The sequence below is a fragment of the Littorina saxatilis genome, linkage group LG15 (genome assembly GCF_037325665.1).
Source record: "Littorina saxatilis isolate snail1 linkage group LG15, US_GU_Lsax_2.0, whole genome shotgun sequence".
Lineage (NCBI taxonomy): Eukaryota > Metazoa > Mollusca > Gastropoda > Littorinimorpha > Littorinidae > Littorina > Littorina saxatilis.
In genome coordinates this window covers 9,696,580-9,716,381 of record NC_090259.1, presented here as the reverse complement: position 1 = coordinate 9,716,381, position 19,802 = coordinate 9,696,580, and the positions used below count along the sequence as shown (strand labels likewise).

The window sequence follows — 19,802 nt, the reverse complement described above, 5'->3', positions numbered from 1 at the left end:
CAGCAATTTGAAATACCTTTGTGCGTTTCGCTGACTGCCGTAATAACAGCAAAGTTATCAGCAATTTGAAATACCTTTGTGCGTTTCGCTGACTGCCCACCAAACAACATCAGTGAATAAGCAACGGTTTATCTATTTCAGTCATCGCATGGAGGAGGGACGTCGCAAGACATACGGCGGAGAACCGGAGGAGTACGAACTGTATGAAGAATTCCGTCGTCCTCGAGACTCCATCCTGTCCATAGCCGCTCAGTTCTGGACAACCTGTCATGGCCGACTGCGACAACTGCGTAAAATTCTGGCTGACCCGTCCTTCAGACCTCCTGAACTCCTGGACCACAAAACACACAATGTGAGTTGATAAGAGAGGAATAAGGTGTGAGATTGTGTGTTGGGGTCAATATGGTATTTGGTGACAGAATGGAGATTGTGTGTTGGGGTCAATATGGTATTTGGTGACAGAATGGAGATTGTGTGTTGGGGTCAATATGGTATTTGGTGACAGAATGGAGATTGTGTCTTGTGTGTTGGGGTCAATATGGTATTTGGTGACAGAATGGAGATTGTGTGTTGGGGTCAATATGGTATTTGGTGACAGAATGGAGATTGTGTCTTGTGTGTTGGGGTCAATATGGTATTTGGTGACAGAATGGAGATTGTGTCTTGTGTGTTGGGGTCAATATGGTATTTGGTGACAGAATGGAGATTGTGTGTTGGGGTCAATATGGTATTTGTTGACAGAATGGAGATTGTGTGTTGGGGTCAATATGGTATTTGGTGACAGAATGGTATTGGGTTGTGGAAGAGTAATGTGGACTATGATTACGTAGGATCAAAAATAGTTAAAAGACCAGTGACTTACAAGACTTGAAAATCTCCTTCAAAATTAGTTCCATTGTCAGATCATCAGTGCGCCAAACAAGACAACACAATTTTCCCAAAAGACACTGTTGTTTGTAGTTTATACTACATGTACTTCCAGTGCAACAATTGTTTGAAGCAGAGTTGGGTGGATAGTGTGTGTATGAGGATCTATGACATTTAGAGCAATTCTCACAGCCTTCTTTTTGTGTTGCAGCGCCTGGCCGAGATTGCTCACACGCTGCTCAAGTTGATTCCCTACGACCCCTACACCATGGGCTGCACTGGACTGCAGAGGTGAGGCTCAAAGGAACTCTGCATGTTGTCTGTGTAAAACACAAACTACTGTACCTGTAGGCTCAATGCCTGCACAATCCCTGACTATGCTGAAAGTGAACATACAAATTGAATATATTCTTATCATATGGGTGTCCACGAAGCACATCCTACTTTGGGTCTTCTAGTGTCCATTTTTCTGGTCACTAAACCAAAGTGATAAAAGGAAACAGTTGAATGGGGACACTTCTGACTGGTGCCATGTAAGTCCTTTTATGCAGGTACCACTGCCTTTGTTTCTCCCACTTTTCTCTCTCTCTCTTTCTTTCGTTCTTTCTTTCCACCATGCATGTCCTCCCACCCAGCCCACAACTAGCCCTCTAACACAAGGAACACATATTTGTGACATTATTCTTGTGACCGAGTGCACGAAATACAAAAATCACCTTTGGAGGCATGCAAAGCCAGTCAAACCGGATAGAGATTTTAGAGATGAATGATTAGCCCTATACAAAGTGCTATGTGAGGCATGCAAAGCCAGTCAAACCGGATGGAGATTTTAGAGATGAATTAATAGCCCTATACAAAGTGCTATGTGAGGCATGCAAAGCCAGTCAAACCGGATGGAGATTTTAGAGATGAATTAATAGCCCTATACAAAGTGCTATGTGAGCGCAAGGGTTCACAAGAGCATACAAGGAGACAGCATCAGCCACACCCCATCACAAACAGTTATCCATAATTGACAGGTGTCGGACGGGCGCTGTGGCGGGGTGGTAAGACATCGGCCTCTTAATCGGAAGGTCGAGGGTTCGAATCTCGGCCGCGGCCGCCTGGTGGGTTAAGTGTGGAGATTTTTCCGATCTCCCAGGTCAACTTATGTGCAGACCTGCTAGTGGCTTATCCACCTTCGTGTGTACACGTACACGCAAGCACAATACCAAGTGCGCACGGAAAAGATCCTGTAATCCATGTCAGAGTTCGGTGGGTTATAGAAACACGAAAATACTCAGCATGCTTGCTCCAAAAGCGGCGTATGGCTGCCTAAATGGCGGGGTAAAAACGGTCATACACGTAAATTTCCACTCGTGCAAAAAACACGAGTGTACGTCGGAGTTTCAGCCCACGAACGAAGAAGAAGAAGAAATTGACAGGTGTCTAACCGGCGATGTACAAGAACCGTCGAGCTACTATAAATAGTCCATGCTCCTCGCCGGCAGACAACTCTGTCAGTGTAGAGGCTGCTGTGAAGGGAGACTACTGCATCAGCCAGTCAGATACACACATCATGATATACAAAACGTGCGCACAGAAGGCACAAGAAAAAGAAAAGGAGATGGATTTTTCACAAAACATCAGACTACAGTTTAAACAATGTGTATTGTCAGGTACATGTTGGAAATCCTGCCCAACACAGACTGGTCCCAGGAACTGGTGCGTCCCGCCCTCAATCTCATCCTGCGTCGCCTCGACAGACTCTTCACCAAGATTTCAAAGAAAACTGCTCTCAGGGTACGTCACACTTTGCCAATAACATTGTCAACTGCCCAAGGGCAGGTATTGTTATTGGTATTTTATGGTTAGACAAGAGTCTTTGGAAGGGCTGTTTTTAGTTCAAGAAGTAAGCAGTACAAGGAGTACAGATGAAGACAGTAAGTTAGTCGGAGAGAAAGAAAGACAGCAGGTAACATTGTAACAGATATTCTCAATGACCCAATCAATGAGTTTTCGGTGAGTTAAAATAAGTTAGGGTGTTTTGCAAACAGCCGACGCCAAACTGCATTCCTGCTGTATCATTCAGTTTGCAAAAGTAAACAGATCACTTGTGAAACATCACTTTATAGTTGACCTATTAGTGTAGATAAGTACAGGTTGGCTGTACGTGATGTGTATATAATGTTGTCTTTTTTGTGTTTTTCAGCGGCAGTGTGATTGGGAAGCTGCAGCAAACATCCTAAAAGGTGGGTGTAAGCTTTCATTACCAAATGGTTTTTAGAAACAATCTGCCCGGGCGGGCTGTGCTGAAATTTGGGAAAAGCGAGCTGCATGTATATTTGTGACTATGAACTTGTCATCTTTTCTGTGTTCATGAATTGAAAAGGGGGGATTTGGAAACAGATGACAGTCCACACAGAAAGGTGACTCTGGGAAATTAATTCTGTCAAATTCTGGTACGAACCGCTGCGGATAGCGACAAACTGCTTGCCTCACTAGCGACTTAAGCTTTGTGCCACACACACATCCCTCCCCCCCCCCACCCCCATAGCATGAAGACATTGTACATGACGTTGAGAAACCTCCATTCGAAGCTATTGATGTTTTTGTGCACTTACTGTTGCTGCATATTTATTTATTCATTCATTCATTGGGGGTTCAAAATGACTGATCTGTACAATATTTTGTTTTTTCAGGAGTCTATCAAACGCTGAAGAAGTTTGCGTACATTGCATACCTGCCTCATTTGAAGGTAAGAGCTCTTGAGGCTGTTGCTGTAAATCTGCTCGCACATTTTTTGTCTTCTAGTTTCAAAACTAATGGTTGCTGAAGAAATCTTTGTTTTTGCTTTATACACATTATGTGAACACCATTACTAGACTGATTCTTTTTTATTTTTATTTTTCTGCGTACATTAGTTAAATTTTCAAAGATCAAAGTTTTGTTTAGAGCGGACTTTTATTTGTGTATAACTGTTTTTGACTCACATGCGAAGCAAAAGTGAGTCTATGTACTCACCCGAGTCGTCCGTCCGTCCGTCCGTCCGGACGTCCGTCCGGAAAACTTTAACGTTGGATATTTCTTGGACACTATTCAGTCTATCAGTAACAAATTTGGCAAGATGGTGTATGATGACAAGGCCCCAAAAAACATACATAGCATCTTGACCTTGCTTCAAGGTCAAGGTCGCAGGGGCCATAAATGTTGTCTAAAAAACAGCTATTTTTCACATTTTTCCCATTTTCTCTGAAGTTTTTGAGATTGAATACCTCACCTATATATGATATATAGGGCAAAGTAAGCCCCATCTTTTGATACCAGTTTGCTTTACCTTGCTTCAAGGTCAAGGTCACAGGAGCTCTTCAAAGTTGGATTGTATACATATTTTGAAGTGACCTTGACCCTGAACTATGGAAGATAACTGTTTCAAACTTAAAAATTATGTGGGGCACATGTTATGCTTTCATCATGAGACACATTTGGTCACATATGATCAAGGTCAAGGTCACTTTGACCCTTATGAAATGTGACCAAAATAAGGTAGTGAACCACTAAAAGTGACCATATCTCATGGTAGAAAGAGCCAATAAGCACCATTGTACTTCCTATGTCTTGAATTAACAGCTTTGTGTTGCATGACCTTGGATGACCTTGACCTTGGGTCAATGTCACATGTATTTTGGTAGGAAAAATGTGTAAAGCAGTTCTTAGTGTATGATGTCATTGCTAGGTTTAGTTATTTGAGGTCATGTAAAGGTCAAGGTCAAGCATGTGAGTCGTATGGGCTTTGCCCTTCTTGTTTACTGTACAATTAAGGCAGCTTATACTCCATTTTTGGAGATATTTGACTGATACTTATGGTTTAGCCTCAATATGCCAGGACGTCAAGGAATAGAAGGATGCGAATGCGTAAGCTTCACTTGGATTTTCGCATGCAGCTTCATTACCAGACCTAGTGGTAATATGAACAGACTATTTGATAGTCTGGCACATGTATGACCTTTTTCTATCCCACCGTTAAGGCAACCATATTTCATCTTTGGAGATATTTCACTGATAATTATGGTTATATGAACAGACTGGTGAATGTTCTGATTGGACTTGCTTGGGATTCTTCCGGTATATGCCGTAAATCCGGATTCGATTATTGCTGACGGGGATGGGGGGACTAAGCATACCTGGTGACATTTAACACATAGTGATGTACCTGTAAAAAAGATGAGAAAAAAAACACCAAAACAAAACACAAAAGATAAGTAATAGACACATAGTTACACATAAAAAGTCTGACAATAAAACAGAACTCACATAAAAGCGTACAGATCTAAAACAGAACGAAGATGTAACATAGACTGTGGGGCAACAAATTAAACAACTAACAACCAGTCAACAAGCAAACTTATCATTCAGCACATTCACTCACAAGTCACATGCACACATTACACCACAGCTTCAATGTCCTTCACATAATGATGTACCTGTGAACAGACCCTGGTGAATGTGCTGATCTCCATTCTGCTGACGGGGATGGGGGGACTGAGCATACCTGGTGACTCCACCTTCAGCACCCACACCAGTCATCGTAGTGACGGCCCCGAGGTGGCGCCCGTCTTCTGCTCCGCTGTCGTCAAGCTGGTCGCCATGCAGATGCAAGCCCTGGGGGTACGCCTCATCAATGTTTGGGACTTTTTTTTTTTTTTTTTTTGGGGGGGGGGGGGGGGGGGCGGCGATGAGGTGGGCAACCAGATGTTGTTGCTGTTGTTGTTTAGGCTATTATTGTGCTATATGAAGTTACTGGTTGAAATAACAGGAGGGGAGGGTGAGAGAGAAATAAGACTTGTTACTAACGAGGGTAATGATGTGAGCAATTGCTGCTTTTTTACAATCGGCCCTCTCCCGTTAGAGAAGAACTGTAAAGGTAACAACTAACACATTACATAACGAGCACTTGCATTAAACGAGAGAGTGAAAGAGATAGAGCATGGGTGGGTCTTGGGTGAATTTGTGTGTGTGACATTTCTGTTGTTGTTACTCTCCTGTTACTGTTGGCAGGATACGTACACACTGGAGCACATCTGTGGCATTGGGTCAGCGTTACACCCCAGTGACCGCATGCTGAACATGCTGACCAACTTTGTGCTGCCGCTCTGTATCCGTGTGGGCTGTGGCTGCAGGGGTAAGTCCACTTTGGTTGCACATACCTTGCAATTGCCTAGCACTGGGGGGTTAGGGTGGCCGCACTGGGGGGTTAGGGTGGCCGCACTGGGGGGTTAGGGTGGCCGCACCCGCATGATCCAAAAAAGATAACAGTCGATATTGTGCACGCACTCTTTGTGCTACCGCTGTGCATCTGTGTGGGCTGTGGCTGGAGGGGTTAGTGGACTTCTGTCATATGCTTCGCTATACTTTTGTGCTATCATAACCAGTGACTGATCAGAGTGTAAAATAGATATTGCTGTGAAAGAGCGCTGATGAGAATATTCTTTTTTTTTTTTTTTTTTTAACATCCAGCCGACCACGAAGGGCCATATCAGGGCGGTGCTGCTTTGACATATAACGTGCGCCACACACAAGACAGAAGTCGCAGCACAGGCTTCATGTCTCACCCAGTCACATTATTCTGACACCGGACCAACCAGTCCTAGCACTAACCCCATAATGCCAGACGCCAGGCGGAGCAGCCACTAGATTGCCAATTTTAAAGTCTTAGGTATGACCCGGCCGGGGTTCGAACCCACGACCTCCCGATCACGGGGCGGACGCCTTACCACTAGGCCAACCGTGCCGGTGATGAGAATATTGAATAACTAGAGAAGTAAGCGCTCTGAATATATAGTTGAACTTGTGGTAGCTACCACCTCTAGACAACCACCATGCCAAGGGATCTCAGGTGAGTTGTTTTTTTCTACATTATAATTCACTTTTTCATAGCAATAGTCAGAAGACATAATACATGTCAAAACTATCAGACATTAAGGGGACAGACCATGCCTCGGATCAAAATAATATTTGTCAATGATCGAAGACTGAGGCCTGGTTACAACACTGCATTGAGAAGCATTGAGTAAACGAGCCACTTTGATCCTCATAATATCTCTCCCTCTGTTGTCCCAGACATGCCCAAGCTGCTCCTGGAAGACATGCAGTTTGTGCTGTCGGCCGTGACGGCTCTGCTCGGCTCCACCACCACGTCCCACGCCAACCACCACAACTCCAGCATATCCAAGTCCCACTACATCGGCAGCACTGAGCACCACCGTACAGGCAGCGTCTCTGCCGTGGACAAGACTGCGCTCAGAGTGGGGAACGAACTGCAACATGTCGCTGCTTTCATTGGTACGTTGCTGTGAGAGTAGTTTTGGAGGGGTGGTGTGTGTGTGTCTCTGTCTCTGTGTGTGTGTGTGTGTGTGCGTGTGTCTGTGTGTGTCTGTGTGTCTCTGTGTGTGTGTGTGTCTCTGTGTGTGTCTCTGTGTGTGTGTCTCTGTGTGTGTGTGTGTGTGTGTGTGTGTGTGTGTGTGTGTGTGTGTGTGTGTGTGTGTGTGTGTGTGTGTGTGTGTGTGTGTGTGTGTGTCTCTGCACCTTATTGTCGCGCTATGTTAACGCTCACTGTCAGATTAAACTGGTCAGTTTATGACACTCACTGTCGTCATCTACATACTCGGTCTATAAACCCAGTTCTCTCAATGTAGCTCAGTATATAGATCCCTCAATGCTGAGCGTTAACCTTCACAGCGAATATACATTAATTGAACCAATCAGAACGGAGAGATCTGACTAACTACTGCGCGACCACGTTCGACTCAAACCGAAAAGCATCTGCATGTGGCCTACATTTTTTTTTGTTCTAGCATTTCTACAATATTTTAGCATGTTGTATTGCTTTTGAAGCCTAGAAAAAGAAGGGAGTTATGGTGCATTTTTGAAACAAGCGAGTGAAAGAGCGGATAACCACAGGATTTCGTGCTTTTTACTTTCGTGACTCGCACGCTTCGAAACGTGCATCATAACTCCCTTATTTTATCATATTTGTGGCTCAAAACTTAGTATAACGTGAGAAAATACTGTGAAGATACTAAAACAACAACAGCATTACATGCACATAGGCCTACTTTAGTTTTAGGTCGAGACTGGTCGCTCTGTAATTAGTCAGAGCGGAAGTGAGCCACAGTGAGAGCTTTGAATGTACTTTCGATTCAATGACAATTGTCTGCATAATCAAGTAATCCCTACTGCGGCCAGTTCGTTTGTATTCAGTTACGAACACGGAACTAACCGCCAAGTTGGTTCTACTACATTTAATTTTTTTTGCTTTCCTAAATTGAGGCAAACCTACTGACAACAAAAAGGACTTTAGTCTGGTAAATGGGATGTTAGTTGGTTGTCCCATAAATAAATTCTACGTTACTACGGCAAAATGGCAAGCAGTGGTCTATATTTACATATGTGCCATGAGTCAGTGTTTGGTATATGGTGGTAACACACACACACTTAAGCATAGCAAGGCGGTATAACACAAACACTCAGCAGAACCAGGCGCCATAACACCGTGACACACTCCCCTGCAGACTTCAGAATAAGGCGGTATAAAACACACATTCAACAGAACCAGGCGGTATAACACAAACACACAACAGAACAAGGCGGTATGACACACACAATCTGTAGAGAGACTGAGGCGGTATAACATAAACATTCAACAGAACAAGGTGGTATAACACAAACACTCAACAGAACAAGGTGGTATAACACAAACACTCAACAGAACAAGGCGATATGACACAAACACTCAACAGAACAAGGCTGTATGACACACACAACCTGTAGCAAGACTGAGGCGGTATAACACAAACATTCAACAGAACAAAGCGGTATAACACAAACCAACTCAAGAACAAGGCGGTAGGCCTATGACACAAACACTCAACAGAACAAGGCGGTATAACACAAACACTCAACAGAACAAGGCAGTATGACACACACAATCTGTAGCAAGACTGAGGCAGTATAACATAAACATTCAACAGAACAAAGCGGTATAACACAAACCGACTCAACAGAACAAGGCGGTATGACACACACAATCTGTAGAGAGACTGAGGCGGTATAACACAAACATTTATTGAACAAGGCGGTATGACATACACAATCTGTAGATTAACTGAGGCGGTATAACACAAACACTCAACAGAACAAGGCGGTATGACACACATGACACACACTCAACAGATCAAGGCGATATAAAACACACACTCAACAGAACAAGGCAGTATGACACACACACTCTCAACAGAAGAAGGCAGTCTAACATAAAAACACTCAACAGAACAAGGCGGTATAACACACACACTCAACAGAGAGACTGAGGCAGTCTAACACAAACACTACAGAACAAGGCGGAATGACACACACACTCAACAGAACAAGGTGGTATGACTGTGACACACTCTACAGAGAGACTGAGGTGGTCTAACACAAATTTACCACTCAACAGAACAAGGCGGTTTGACAAACAAACTCAACAGAACAAGGCGGTTTGACAAACAAACTCAACAGAACAAGGCGGTTTGACAAACAAACTCAACAGAACAAGGCAGTTTGACAAACAAACTCAACAGAACAAGGCGGTTTGACAAACAAACTCAACATAACAAGGCAGTTTGACAAACAAACTCAACAGAGAGACAAGGCGGTAGGACACACACACTTTGTAGAGAGACTGAGGCGGTCTAACACAATCATTCAACAGAACAAGACTGTATGACACACACATTCAACAGAACAAGGTGGTATGACACACACACACTCAACTGAGAGACTGAGGCGGTCTAACACAAACACTCAACTGAACGAGTAATAACAAGTTGCAATCGTGGGAAATTTTTTGCTGATTTTGTTTAATTTTTAATTTTGTTAATTTTGTTTGTCTATCTCAGTTGCATTCAGTCTGCTACAAGTATGAGTACAACCCTTATTGTTTACTCTTTCTCCTTCTTCATAGGTGTTTTTCTTTTCTTAATCAAATTCTCCTATTTTCATTAACATGATAGATAAACCGATATCATATAAATCATAACATTTAAATAAAGAAAAAAATTCAGTACTTAAATTAATTTACTTTCTTACAGACTGAGGCAATTTAACAAAAACACTCAACAAAACAAGGCGGTAGAACACAAACATTAGGTATTTTTCTTTTCTTAATCAAATTCTAATATTTTCAATAACATGATAGATAAACGAATATAATATTAATCATATAACATTTAAATAAAAATTAAAAATTAAATAAAATCATACCATCAATTTACTCTCTTAGAGAGACTGAGGCGGTCTAACACAAACACTCAACAGAACAAGGCTGTATGACACACACACTCTGTAGAAAGACTCAGGATAGAATTTTATTTTTTTTCTCAGTTGCATGCAGGGTTAGGGTTAGGGTTAGGGTTAGGGTTAGGGTTAGAATTAGGGTTATGTTAAGTTTTACTTGGGTTTTTTTCTTTCGTAAAAGCGGGAAGCATCCTTCTTCACAGGTCTGTAATGGGAGTTAAACCTTAAAAGTCCATTTATGGTATGATTTTTGACATTTTACTAGTGATTGTAATGATATTTGTTTATTTACCATGTACTTAAAAATATCAGAATTTTATTAAGAAAAGAAAACAAACTATGGAGAAGGATGCTCCTCGCATTTAAAAAAGAAGAAAAAAAAAGGATAATAAAAATGAAAAAAAGTTAAACCTAACCCTAACCCTTACCCTAACCCTAACCCTAACCCTACATGATTGAGTGAGAAAAAAAAGAAAAAAAATTCTATCCCAAGTCTTTCTACAGAGTGTGTGTCATACTGCCTTGTTCTGTTGAGTGTTTGTTTTCTACTGCCTTGTTCTGTTGAATATTTGTGTTAGACCGCCTCAGTCTCTCCAAAAGAGTAAATTAATGGTAGGATTTTTTTTAATTTAATTTTTCTTAAAATATTATATTCGTTTATTTATCTATCATGTTCTTGAAAATATGAGAATTTGATTAAGAAAAGAAAAATACCTTCAATACCTTGAAGAAATAAGAAAATAAAAAAATAAAAAATAAAAATAAAGGGTTGTGCTCATACTTGTAGCAGACTGAATGCAACTGTGGTAAAACAAATTTGTTTTACAAAATTAAAAATTAAAAGACATCAGCAAAGAAATCTCCACAATTGTTAATTGTAATTACTCGTTCTAACTTGAGTGTTTGTGTTAGACCGCCTCCGTCTCTCTGTTGAGTGTGTGTGTCATACCGACTTGTTCTGTTGAGTGTGTGTGTCATACCGCCATGTTCTGTTGAGTGTGTGTGTCATACCGCCTTTTTCTGTTGAGTGTTTGTGTTAGACCGCCACAGTCTCTCTGCAGAGTGTGTGTCATACTGCCTTGTTCAGCTGTTGAGTGTGTGTGTTAGACCGCCTTGAGTTAGACTCTGTTGAGTGTTGTGTCATTCCGCCATGTTCTGTTGAGTGTTTGTTCTCATACTTTCATGTTATTGAAAATATGAGATATGCCTTGTTCTGTTGAGTGTTTGTGTTAGACCGCCTCAGTCTCTCTGTTGAGTGTGTGTGTCATATATCGCCTTGTTCTGTTGAGTGTGTGTGTTATACCTCCTCAGTCTCTCTGTAGAGTGTGTGTGTCATATACCGCCTTGTTCTGTTGAGTGTTTGTGTTAGACCACCTCAGTCTCTCTGTTGAGTGTGTTTGTCATACCGCCTTGTTCTGTTGAGTGTGTGTGTGTGTGTCATACCGCCTTGTTCTGTTGAGTGTTTGTGTCATACCGCCTCAATCTCTCTGTAGAGTGTGTGTGTCATATCGCCTTGTTCTGTTGAGTGTTTGTGTCATACCGCCTCAATCTCTCTGTAGAGTGTGTGTGTCATATCGCCTTGTTCTGTTGAGTGTTTGTGTCATACCGCCTCAATCTCTCTGTAGAGTGTGTGTGTCATATCGCCTTGTTCTGTTGAGTGTGTGTGTTAGACCGCCTCAGTCTCTCTGCAGAGTGTGTGTGTGTCATACCGCCTTGTTCTGTTGAGTGTGTGTGTATACCGCCTTGTTCTGTCGAGTGTGTTTGTCACAGTCATACCGCCTTGTTCTGTTTAGTGTTTGTGTTAGACCGCGCCTCAGTCTCCCTACAGATTGTATGTGTCATACCGCCTTGTTCTGTTGAATGTGTGTGTCATACCCCTTTGTTCTGTTAAATGTTTGTGTTATGCCGCCTCAGTCTCTCTACAAAGTGTGTGTGTCCTATACCGCCTTGTTTTGTTGAGTGTGTGTGTCCTACCGCCTCATTTTGTTGAGTGTGTGTGTCATACCGCCTTGTTCTGTTGAGTGTTTGTGTCATACTGCCTTGTTCTGTTGAGTGTGTGTGTCATACCGCCTTGTTCTGTTGAGTGTTTGTGTCATACCGCCTTGTTCTGTTGAGTGTTTGTTTCATACCGCCTTGTTCTGTTGAGTGTGTGTGTATACCGCCTTGTTCTGTTGAGTGTGTGTGTCATACTGCCTGGTTCTGTTGAGTGTTTGTGTTAGTCCGCCTCTCAGTCTTTCTACAGAGTGTGTGTGTCATACCGCCTTATAATTACTCTGCAGCCTGCAGAGTGCATGTGTGTGTTATGGCGCCTGGTTCTGCTGAGAGTTTGTGTTATACCGCCTTGCTCTGCTCAGTGTGTGTGTTACTGTATCACCTTATACCAAACACTGACTGGCACAATATATAGACCACTGCTTGCCATTTATCCGTAGTAACGCAGAATTTATTTATGGGACAACCACAACTAACATCCCATTTACCAGACTAAAGTCCCTTTTGTTGTCAGTAGGTTTGCCTCAGTCTAGGAAAACAAAAACAAAATTAAAAGTAGTAGAACCAGTTCCGTGTTCGTAACTGAATACAAACTAACTGGCCGCAGTAGTGATTACTTGATCATGCGGACAATTGTCATTGAATCGAAAGTACATTCAAAGCTCTCACTGTGGCTCACTTCCGCTCTGACTAATTACAGAGCGACCAGTCTCGACCTAAAACTAAAGTAGGCCTATGTGCATGTAATGCTGTTGTTGTTTTAGTATCTTCACAGTATTTTCTCACGTTATACTAAGTTTTGAGCCACAAATATGATAAAATAAGGGAGTTATGATGCACGTTTCGAAGCGTGCGAGTCACGAAAATAAAAAGCACAAAATCCTGTGGTTATCACTTTCACTCGCTTGTTTCAAAAATGCACCATAACTCCCTTCTTTTTCTAGGCTTCAAAAGCAATACAACATGCTAAAATATTGTAGAAATGCTAGAGAAAAAAAATGTAGGCCACATGCAAATGCTTTTGTTTGAGTCGAACGTGGTCGCGCAGTAGTTAGTCAGATCTCTCCGTTCTGATTGGTTCAATTAATGTATATTCGCTGTGAAGGTTAACGCTCAGCATTGAGGGATCTATATACTGAGCTACAGTGAGAGTACTGGGTTTATAGATCGAGTATGTAGATGACGACAGTGGGTGTCATAAACTGACCAGTTTAATCTGACAGTGAGCGTTAACATAGCGCGACAATAAGGTGCACCCACCCACCCACCCACCCACCCACCCACACACACACACACACACACACACACACACACACACACACACACACACACACACACACACACACACACACACACACATGGACCCGTATGCGTATGTGGGACTCTCTTGCGATGAAAAAAGAGGAAATCCCTTTTTTCTAGGGAGGTTCGGGGGCATGTTCCCCCGATTTTTTTTAAATGGTACATTAAAATCTGTGCAATCTGGTGCATTCTGAGACTGAAATTCAACTCGTTTGGATCAGGTAAAAAAAGACATTCTCCTCACTCCCCCGCCCCCCTCCCCCAAATAAAACAACACCACCATCAACCAAACAACACCACCATCAACCAAACAACACCACCATCAACCAAACAACACCACCATCAACCAAACAACACCACCATCAACCAAACAACACCACCATCAACCAAACAACACCACCATCAACCAAACAAAAAACCCACTTTCATACAACAATGGTAACATTGTAATGGTGCATACTTACGTAATGAACCATGTATCCATAATCCAATACTGGCAATAGTATGATTAAATGCATTGAAGCTCAAAATTACTGATAGTTATCAGGAGTTTTAAGTCAGCACAATTTAACTCTCAAGCCTCCAGTGTTCTGTTCCATCTTCACTTCTCTCCATATCATTCAGTCAACCAGTTATAGATACTGTGATGAAATGGGACGCGGAAAAATAGATAACTCCAGCGGAATTCGTAAGTTGTGTCCGCGGATACGCGGAAAAGTCCCACCCCTGTTTTGAGTGACATCGGAAGTACTTGCCTCACTTTCGTATGCATGGGCCGGAAGAAGGGCTTACTTCGAAGCAAAGCGAGGAAGTAACTGAGGGTAGTTTGCGACTACTTCCAAAGTTTTGAGCGACATCGGAAGTACATCCTCACTTTCGCATGCATGGGACGGAAAAAGAGCTTACTTTGGAAGCAAACGAGGAAGTAAGTGAGGGTAATTGTACAACAGCGAGACCCAGGAGTAAACACGCTACTTCCAAAGTTTCTCAGTGCAAAATGGCAGGGCTTTTCTTCGGGTTTTCATATCAAACCGAGCTAACGCAAATGAAAGTCCCAAAGAGAGAAAATAGAAAGTCGTATCTCGTGCGTGCATTTCGTGCAAATTTCCCTGAATACAAACCCGAGTTGCCAGCTTGTTCGATCTAATATAGGTCTATGTTCTGGGTCACTGGCCACCAGTCTTTCATCCCTGCTTTTTCGAGGGGGTGTTTCTATGTAAATGGGCGTTGATGTGTGAGTGTGTGTTTGTGTGAGAGTGTGCGTGTGTGTGTGTGAGAGAGTGTGTGTGTGTGTGTGTGTGTGTGTGTGTGTGCGTGTGTGTGTGTGTATGCGCCGTGTGTGTGTATGCCTGTTTGTTAAATATGTGTGCGTCTTTGTCCGTGCGTACTTGAGTTCGTGCGTTTATTTGTGTGTGTGTCTTTTTGTGTGTGTGTGTGTGCGCGTGTGGGTGGGTGTGGGTGTGGGTGTGTGGGGGTGTGTGTGGGTGTGGGTGTGGGTGTGGGTGTGGGTGTGTGGGGGTGTGTGTGTTTGTGTGTGTGTGTGTGCATTTGTGTGTGTGTGTTGAAACCATGAGGCATCATAGAGATTGACAATTATTTGAATTACCTCTGTATATCTCGAAACAACAGAGAGGTCAGGGGTGCCACCTGGTTGTGTTTGGACACGCTCTGCTTGACGTGGAACTTGCTGCAGGCCGCGCAGAACATGTCCCCGCACGTGACGCACAGCGCCGTGGCAGCCTCGCTCTCACACATGACGCAGTCGTGTTGCTCGTGCAGAGTGCAGTGCGCGTGCACTAGGTCGGCCATGGCCAGGTCGCTCGGCAACCCGTCAGCCACGTCCTCCCAGCTCTTCTCGCCTCGCTCCTCGGGGGCCGCGATGGCGCAGCGGCAGAGCGGACTGAGAGCGCGTCGTGGTGTGACGTCATACAGGCCAGCAGACAGTGACGACACAGCACGTGACCGCAGGGCAGTAGCTTGGGTGTGACGAAGAGCTCGTGACACACGCTGCACGTCAGGTCTTCACGCTCCGTCACGGCAGCTGCGGCAGTCGCCATGGTGTGGCTGATGGGTTTGTCTGAAATAGAGTGTTTCATTTAAACTGCTGGTGCTTTGTGCTGGTGTGTGTGTGTGTGTGTGTGTCAGCCCAGGCTGTGTGCGTGTGTGTGTGTCTGTGTGAGACTGTGTACTTGTGTGTCAGTGTGTGTGTGCGTGTGTGTGTGTGTGTGTGTGAGACTGTATACTTGTGTGTCAGTCAGTGTGTTTGTGTGTGTGTGTCTGTGTGTGCCGGTGCGTCTGTGTGTGTGTGTCTGTGTGAGACTGTACTTGTGTGTCAGTGTGTGTGTGTATGTATATGTGTGTGTGTGTGCTAGTTTGTGTATGCTAGTTTGTGTGTGTTTTTGTGTGTGTGTGTGTGTGTGCGTATCAGTGTGTGTGTGTGTGTTTCGGTCTGTGTGTGTGTGGGGGGGTGTGCTAGTGTGTGTGTGTGCGTGAGTGTGTACGTGTGTGTCAGTGTGTGTGTGTGGTTAGCTCTATCCCATGCCTTACCATAGAACGAGTCCCATCCCCCTGCCCCCCACCCCTACGACCCAACCCGAGTGCCAAGTGCCTGTCAGTGCTTCATAGCATCTCAGCGACAACGAGGTAAGGGCAGCAATCTTATTTGTAGTGTGAGTTTAGAGGGAGCGGTCAGCGACCATAAACTCTATTTAAACGAGACAGATATGCAGCAAAAAAAAAAGGGGGGAGGGGGGGGGAGGAGGTGTAGAGGTAATGCAGGAGGAAGTGATAGCAGAGTCCCGTGGCCGGAACGAATGCGGGGAATGGAAGAGGGTTGGAGGGCAGGGGGAGGTGATGAGTGAAGGAGAGCATCTGGAATCAGTGAAACAATGGTAACAGATAAGGGAGTCCGAGAGAGAGCGAGGACCGAAGTCATTAGTAGCAGCGCAGCGGCCAGCCAGCAAGTTCAGCGATTTTTCAGTTCTGCAAAAATGGAGTTCAATTTTACTTCATGGGCAAAGAATCTGCCCCAACCTGTGGTTGAGGTTCTGGAAAAAGAGGAGTTCACAAATGTAATAGATTTCACCCCCAAAATCGAATTCTTCGAAAACCGTGTACTGAGTGGTTACGTCCCTTGAGTAAGAAGGAAAACATTTTAGGATGAATCAAATTTATAAGTTAAATAAAACAAATTGGTTGGACAAATTTGGCCCCATGAATGTAAGGTACACAAGGTCGTTCATCAGTACTATCGAAGGGTGTGTTTTTGTTCAGTGTAGAGCACAGGAGCTTGTATCCAACCACCGGTCGATAATTATTTACTCCTGCATGCTTATTATTTACTGCTGCATGCTTACCCTTACTACTACTACTAATTAGTAACAAAGAAACTACAATGGGAAGAAGGATAACTTCCTCATTGGGCATGCTTAGAAATGAGAATGGCTAAATACGAGTTATTCCCCTTTTCTACATGCTGACCAGGCTGTCTCCTGCTTTGTCATGACTAGTACAGTCGATCTTTCTCATGCTGTGACTTGCTTTATTTTCACATTTTCGGTATTTAAAACAGCAAACACACACACACACACACATACACATACACTGAAGAAGTTTCCATTCTGATTCGGTTATTTTATTTGGTGCTATATGTTTGCTTCACATTGTTTCTTCTTTTACATTGCTAAACACATCCATAATGCATGCATGGCTCATTCGAAAGAGGGCAACTGAATAACTGATGCCCAATAGCAATAAATACTGAACAACTGAACAATAAATAGCAATAAATGATGACAGCGCCAAGTTTTTAAGTACAAAGTGAAATCATGTGACTGGACAAAGGCACAATTACAAAATACAAATAAAAAAATCGAGGCTCATTTTAAATTAAGTTCTCAGCTCATGGGGAAGCATAAGGTGACCCTAGAAACCGAAATTAGGAGACCTCCCGCCCCCAGGGCAGACTACAACAAAAAAAAAGGGGGGGGGGGGGGGGGCTAATTTGTGAAAAAGTATAAAAGGAATCGAAAACTGTATACATGTATTTAGTTAATACCCCAAAAATTGTATAGTATATACAATGTCAGACCCTAAAGAAAGTTTGTTAGTCTTTGCTTAGGCAAAACAAAGCAAAATAGCCTGTTTACGGTATCCCGACCAACCCTATTTTTCTAGACCAACCCTAGACTTTTTTTTTGGCATTTGGAAAAAAAGAAAAAGAAAAAAAAAATCAATTTTGTTCCTGTTTTTTTGCAAAATAATTTAAAAAGATGGTTATAAATTTTTTTTAAGAAAAGCCGACCTACCGACCCTCTTTTTGTGTGCCTATGTTACTGTAAACAGACTAAAAGGTACATCAGAAACAACACACCAGGGAGGGTCCAAAATTGTATCAAAATATAGATGGTAGGGAATTCAAAATAAAAAAGACAATAGACAAAACATGTACTTCGGCTCATAGAGCCTTCTTTAATTTTTGACTCATTAAGTCCATGCTCCGAGAGTCCTTTTTTTAATTTTGAATTGCCTACCATCTATTTTTTTTTATACAATTTTGGACCCTCTTTGTACGGAGAGAGTTGGCAATTGTTAATCACATTCTCTCATCTCATTGACTCTCCTTCAGCTCCTTGGTAACATGCGTTCCCGTCTCTGCCAGGATTGGACACAGCAGCAGATAACCGGTAAATATGTAACAGGCATAAATGGCAAAATAGCTCGCCTCGCCTGATAGTATATGAGACAACTGTTCTACTACAAAGTCTTTCTTGGGAGGCTTGGCTAATTTACTAGCTCGTTTTACACGGGGTTCCATCGTTTTCTTTTCTAATCGGAAAACCTTGCTCCTCAGTTTGTTGACCTTCTGCCAAAGTTCCGCTTCACGAGGGGATGGGGAAGATGACGACTTTGATGCTTTACATCCTATGTCCTCCAGGATCGCCTGAATGTCATCTAAAAAAGAAAACACACATAAAATAACATAACCATAACAAGTTACAACCTGGAAGAAATTAAAACACGTGTAATTAAATCACAAAATGAAAATAAACAATAGCGTAGGAAGGCAGGCCAGAAATGAAGTGTATTAGCAACTATGGATACGATGTGGAACAATGATGGAATTGACCTTGTTTGGTACTGAATGGGTGAGGCCATTAGAACTGTACCCACGGAATACGCGCTATATAAGCTTCATATTGATTGATTGATTGATTGATTGATTAGGACAACAGTACCAGGTAAACTCCTCACACACCATGCCTCTTTCTTTCTTTCTTTATTTGGTGTTTAACGTCGTTTTCAACCACGAAGCTTATATCGCGACGGGGAAAGGGGGGGGGGGGGGGAGATGGGAATAGAGCCACTTAATTGTTTCTTGTTACACCATGCCTCTAACAGGATATGTTTCCCATCTTTACGTGTTGGAACTACAGGTACAATTTCATCCATCCATGCATCCGCCCTATACAGCTTCTTCTTCTTCTTCTTCTTCTTCTGCGCTCGTGGGCTGAAACTCCCACGTGCACTCATTTTTTTGCACAAGTGGAATTTTACGTGTATGATCGTTTTTACCCCGCCATTTAGGCAGCCATACGCCGCTTTCGGAGGAAGCGTGCGGGGTATTTTTGTGTTTCTAAAACCCACCGAACTCTGACATGGATTACAGGATCTTTTTCGTGTGTACTTGGTCTTGTGCTTGCGTGTACACATGAAGGGGGATAAGTCACTAGCAGGTCTGCACATAAGCTGACCTGGGAGATCGGAAACATCTCCACACTTAACCCACCAGGCGGCCGCGACCGGGATTCGAACCCTCGACCTTCCGAGTTAATAGACCGACGTCTTACCACCCCGCCACAGCGCCCGTCACCCTATACAGCAATTATCAACTATGTAATGGATGGGTTTAAACATTTTTTGATGTCAGGGTGTTCTTCATGGTTAAAAATCTCTTACCTGGTTGAACAATTTGTGCATCAGGCGACAGGTCGGTGCTGGCTTCATTTGTAGCTACCCTTTGCGATGGTGGCTTCCTCCCACTAGCAACCTGCAAATGCACAGCTCTTTAACTGACAAACTCACAACCAACACCCAGTCACAATGAAACAATTCTCCCAATTTCATGGCATTGGTCTTAGGCCACACAAAAAAGGGTATGTTTCTCGTAAGGCAAAACAAAAAATAATCTGTTTACAGTATCCGGACCGACCCTATTTTTTTCCCACCGGCCCTAGACTTTTTGGGGGCATTAAAAAATGAAATTAAAATATTCAGATGGCTAAAATACAAAAATAAAAAGCCGACCTACCGACGCTATTTTTGGG

General features: G+C 43.1%; 1 protein-coding gene and 1 long non-coding RNA gene across 2 annotated transcripts in view; one reads left to right on the top strand and one right to left on the bottom strand.

Moving 5' to 3' along the window:
* The window catches only part of LOC138948502 (protein unc-80 homolog), a 140,286-nt gene that overhangs the window by 94,653 nt on the left and 25,831 nt on the right, over window positions 1–19,802 (top strand). The window contains exons 42-49 of the mRNA XM_070320056.1: window positions 142–352; window positions 1,079–1,158; window positions 2,526–2,649; window positions 3,059–3,098; window positions 3,549–3,604; window positions 5,341–5,514; window positions 5,905–6,028; window positions 6,967–7,188. Of these exons, the coding sequence (XP_070176157.1) occupies window positions 142–352; window positions 1,079–1,158; window positions 2,526–2,649; window positions 3,059–3,098; window positions 3,549–3,604; window positions 5,341–5,514; window positions 5,905–6,028; window positions 6,967–7,188 (1,031 nt within the window). The remainder of the gene's footprint in view (window positions 1–141; window positions 353–1,078; window positions 1,159–2,525; window positions 2,650–3,058; window positions 3,099–3,548; window positions 3,605–5,340; window positions 5,515–5,904; window positions 6,029–6,966; window positions 7,189–19,802) is intronic.
* Window positions 17,095–19,560, bottom strand: LOC138948489 (uncharacterized). Its single transcript, XR_011449999.1, has 2 exons — window positions 19,435–19,560; window positions 17,095–18,429 (listed from the first exon to the last, which is right to left on the bottom strand). It is a non-coding gene; the product is annotated as an uncharacterized lncRNA (long non-coding RNA).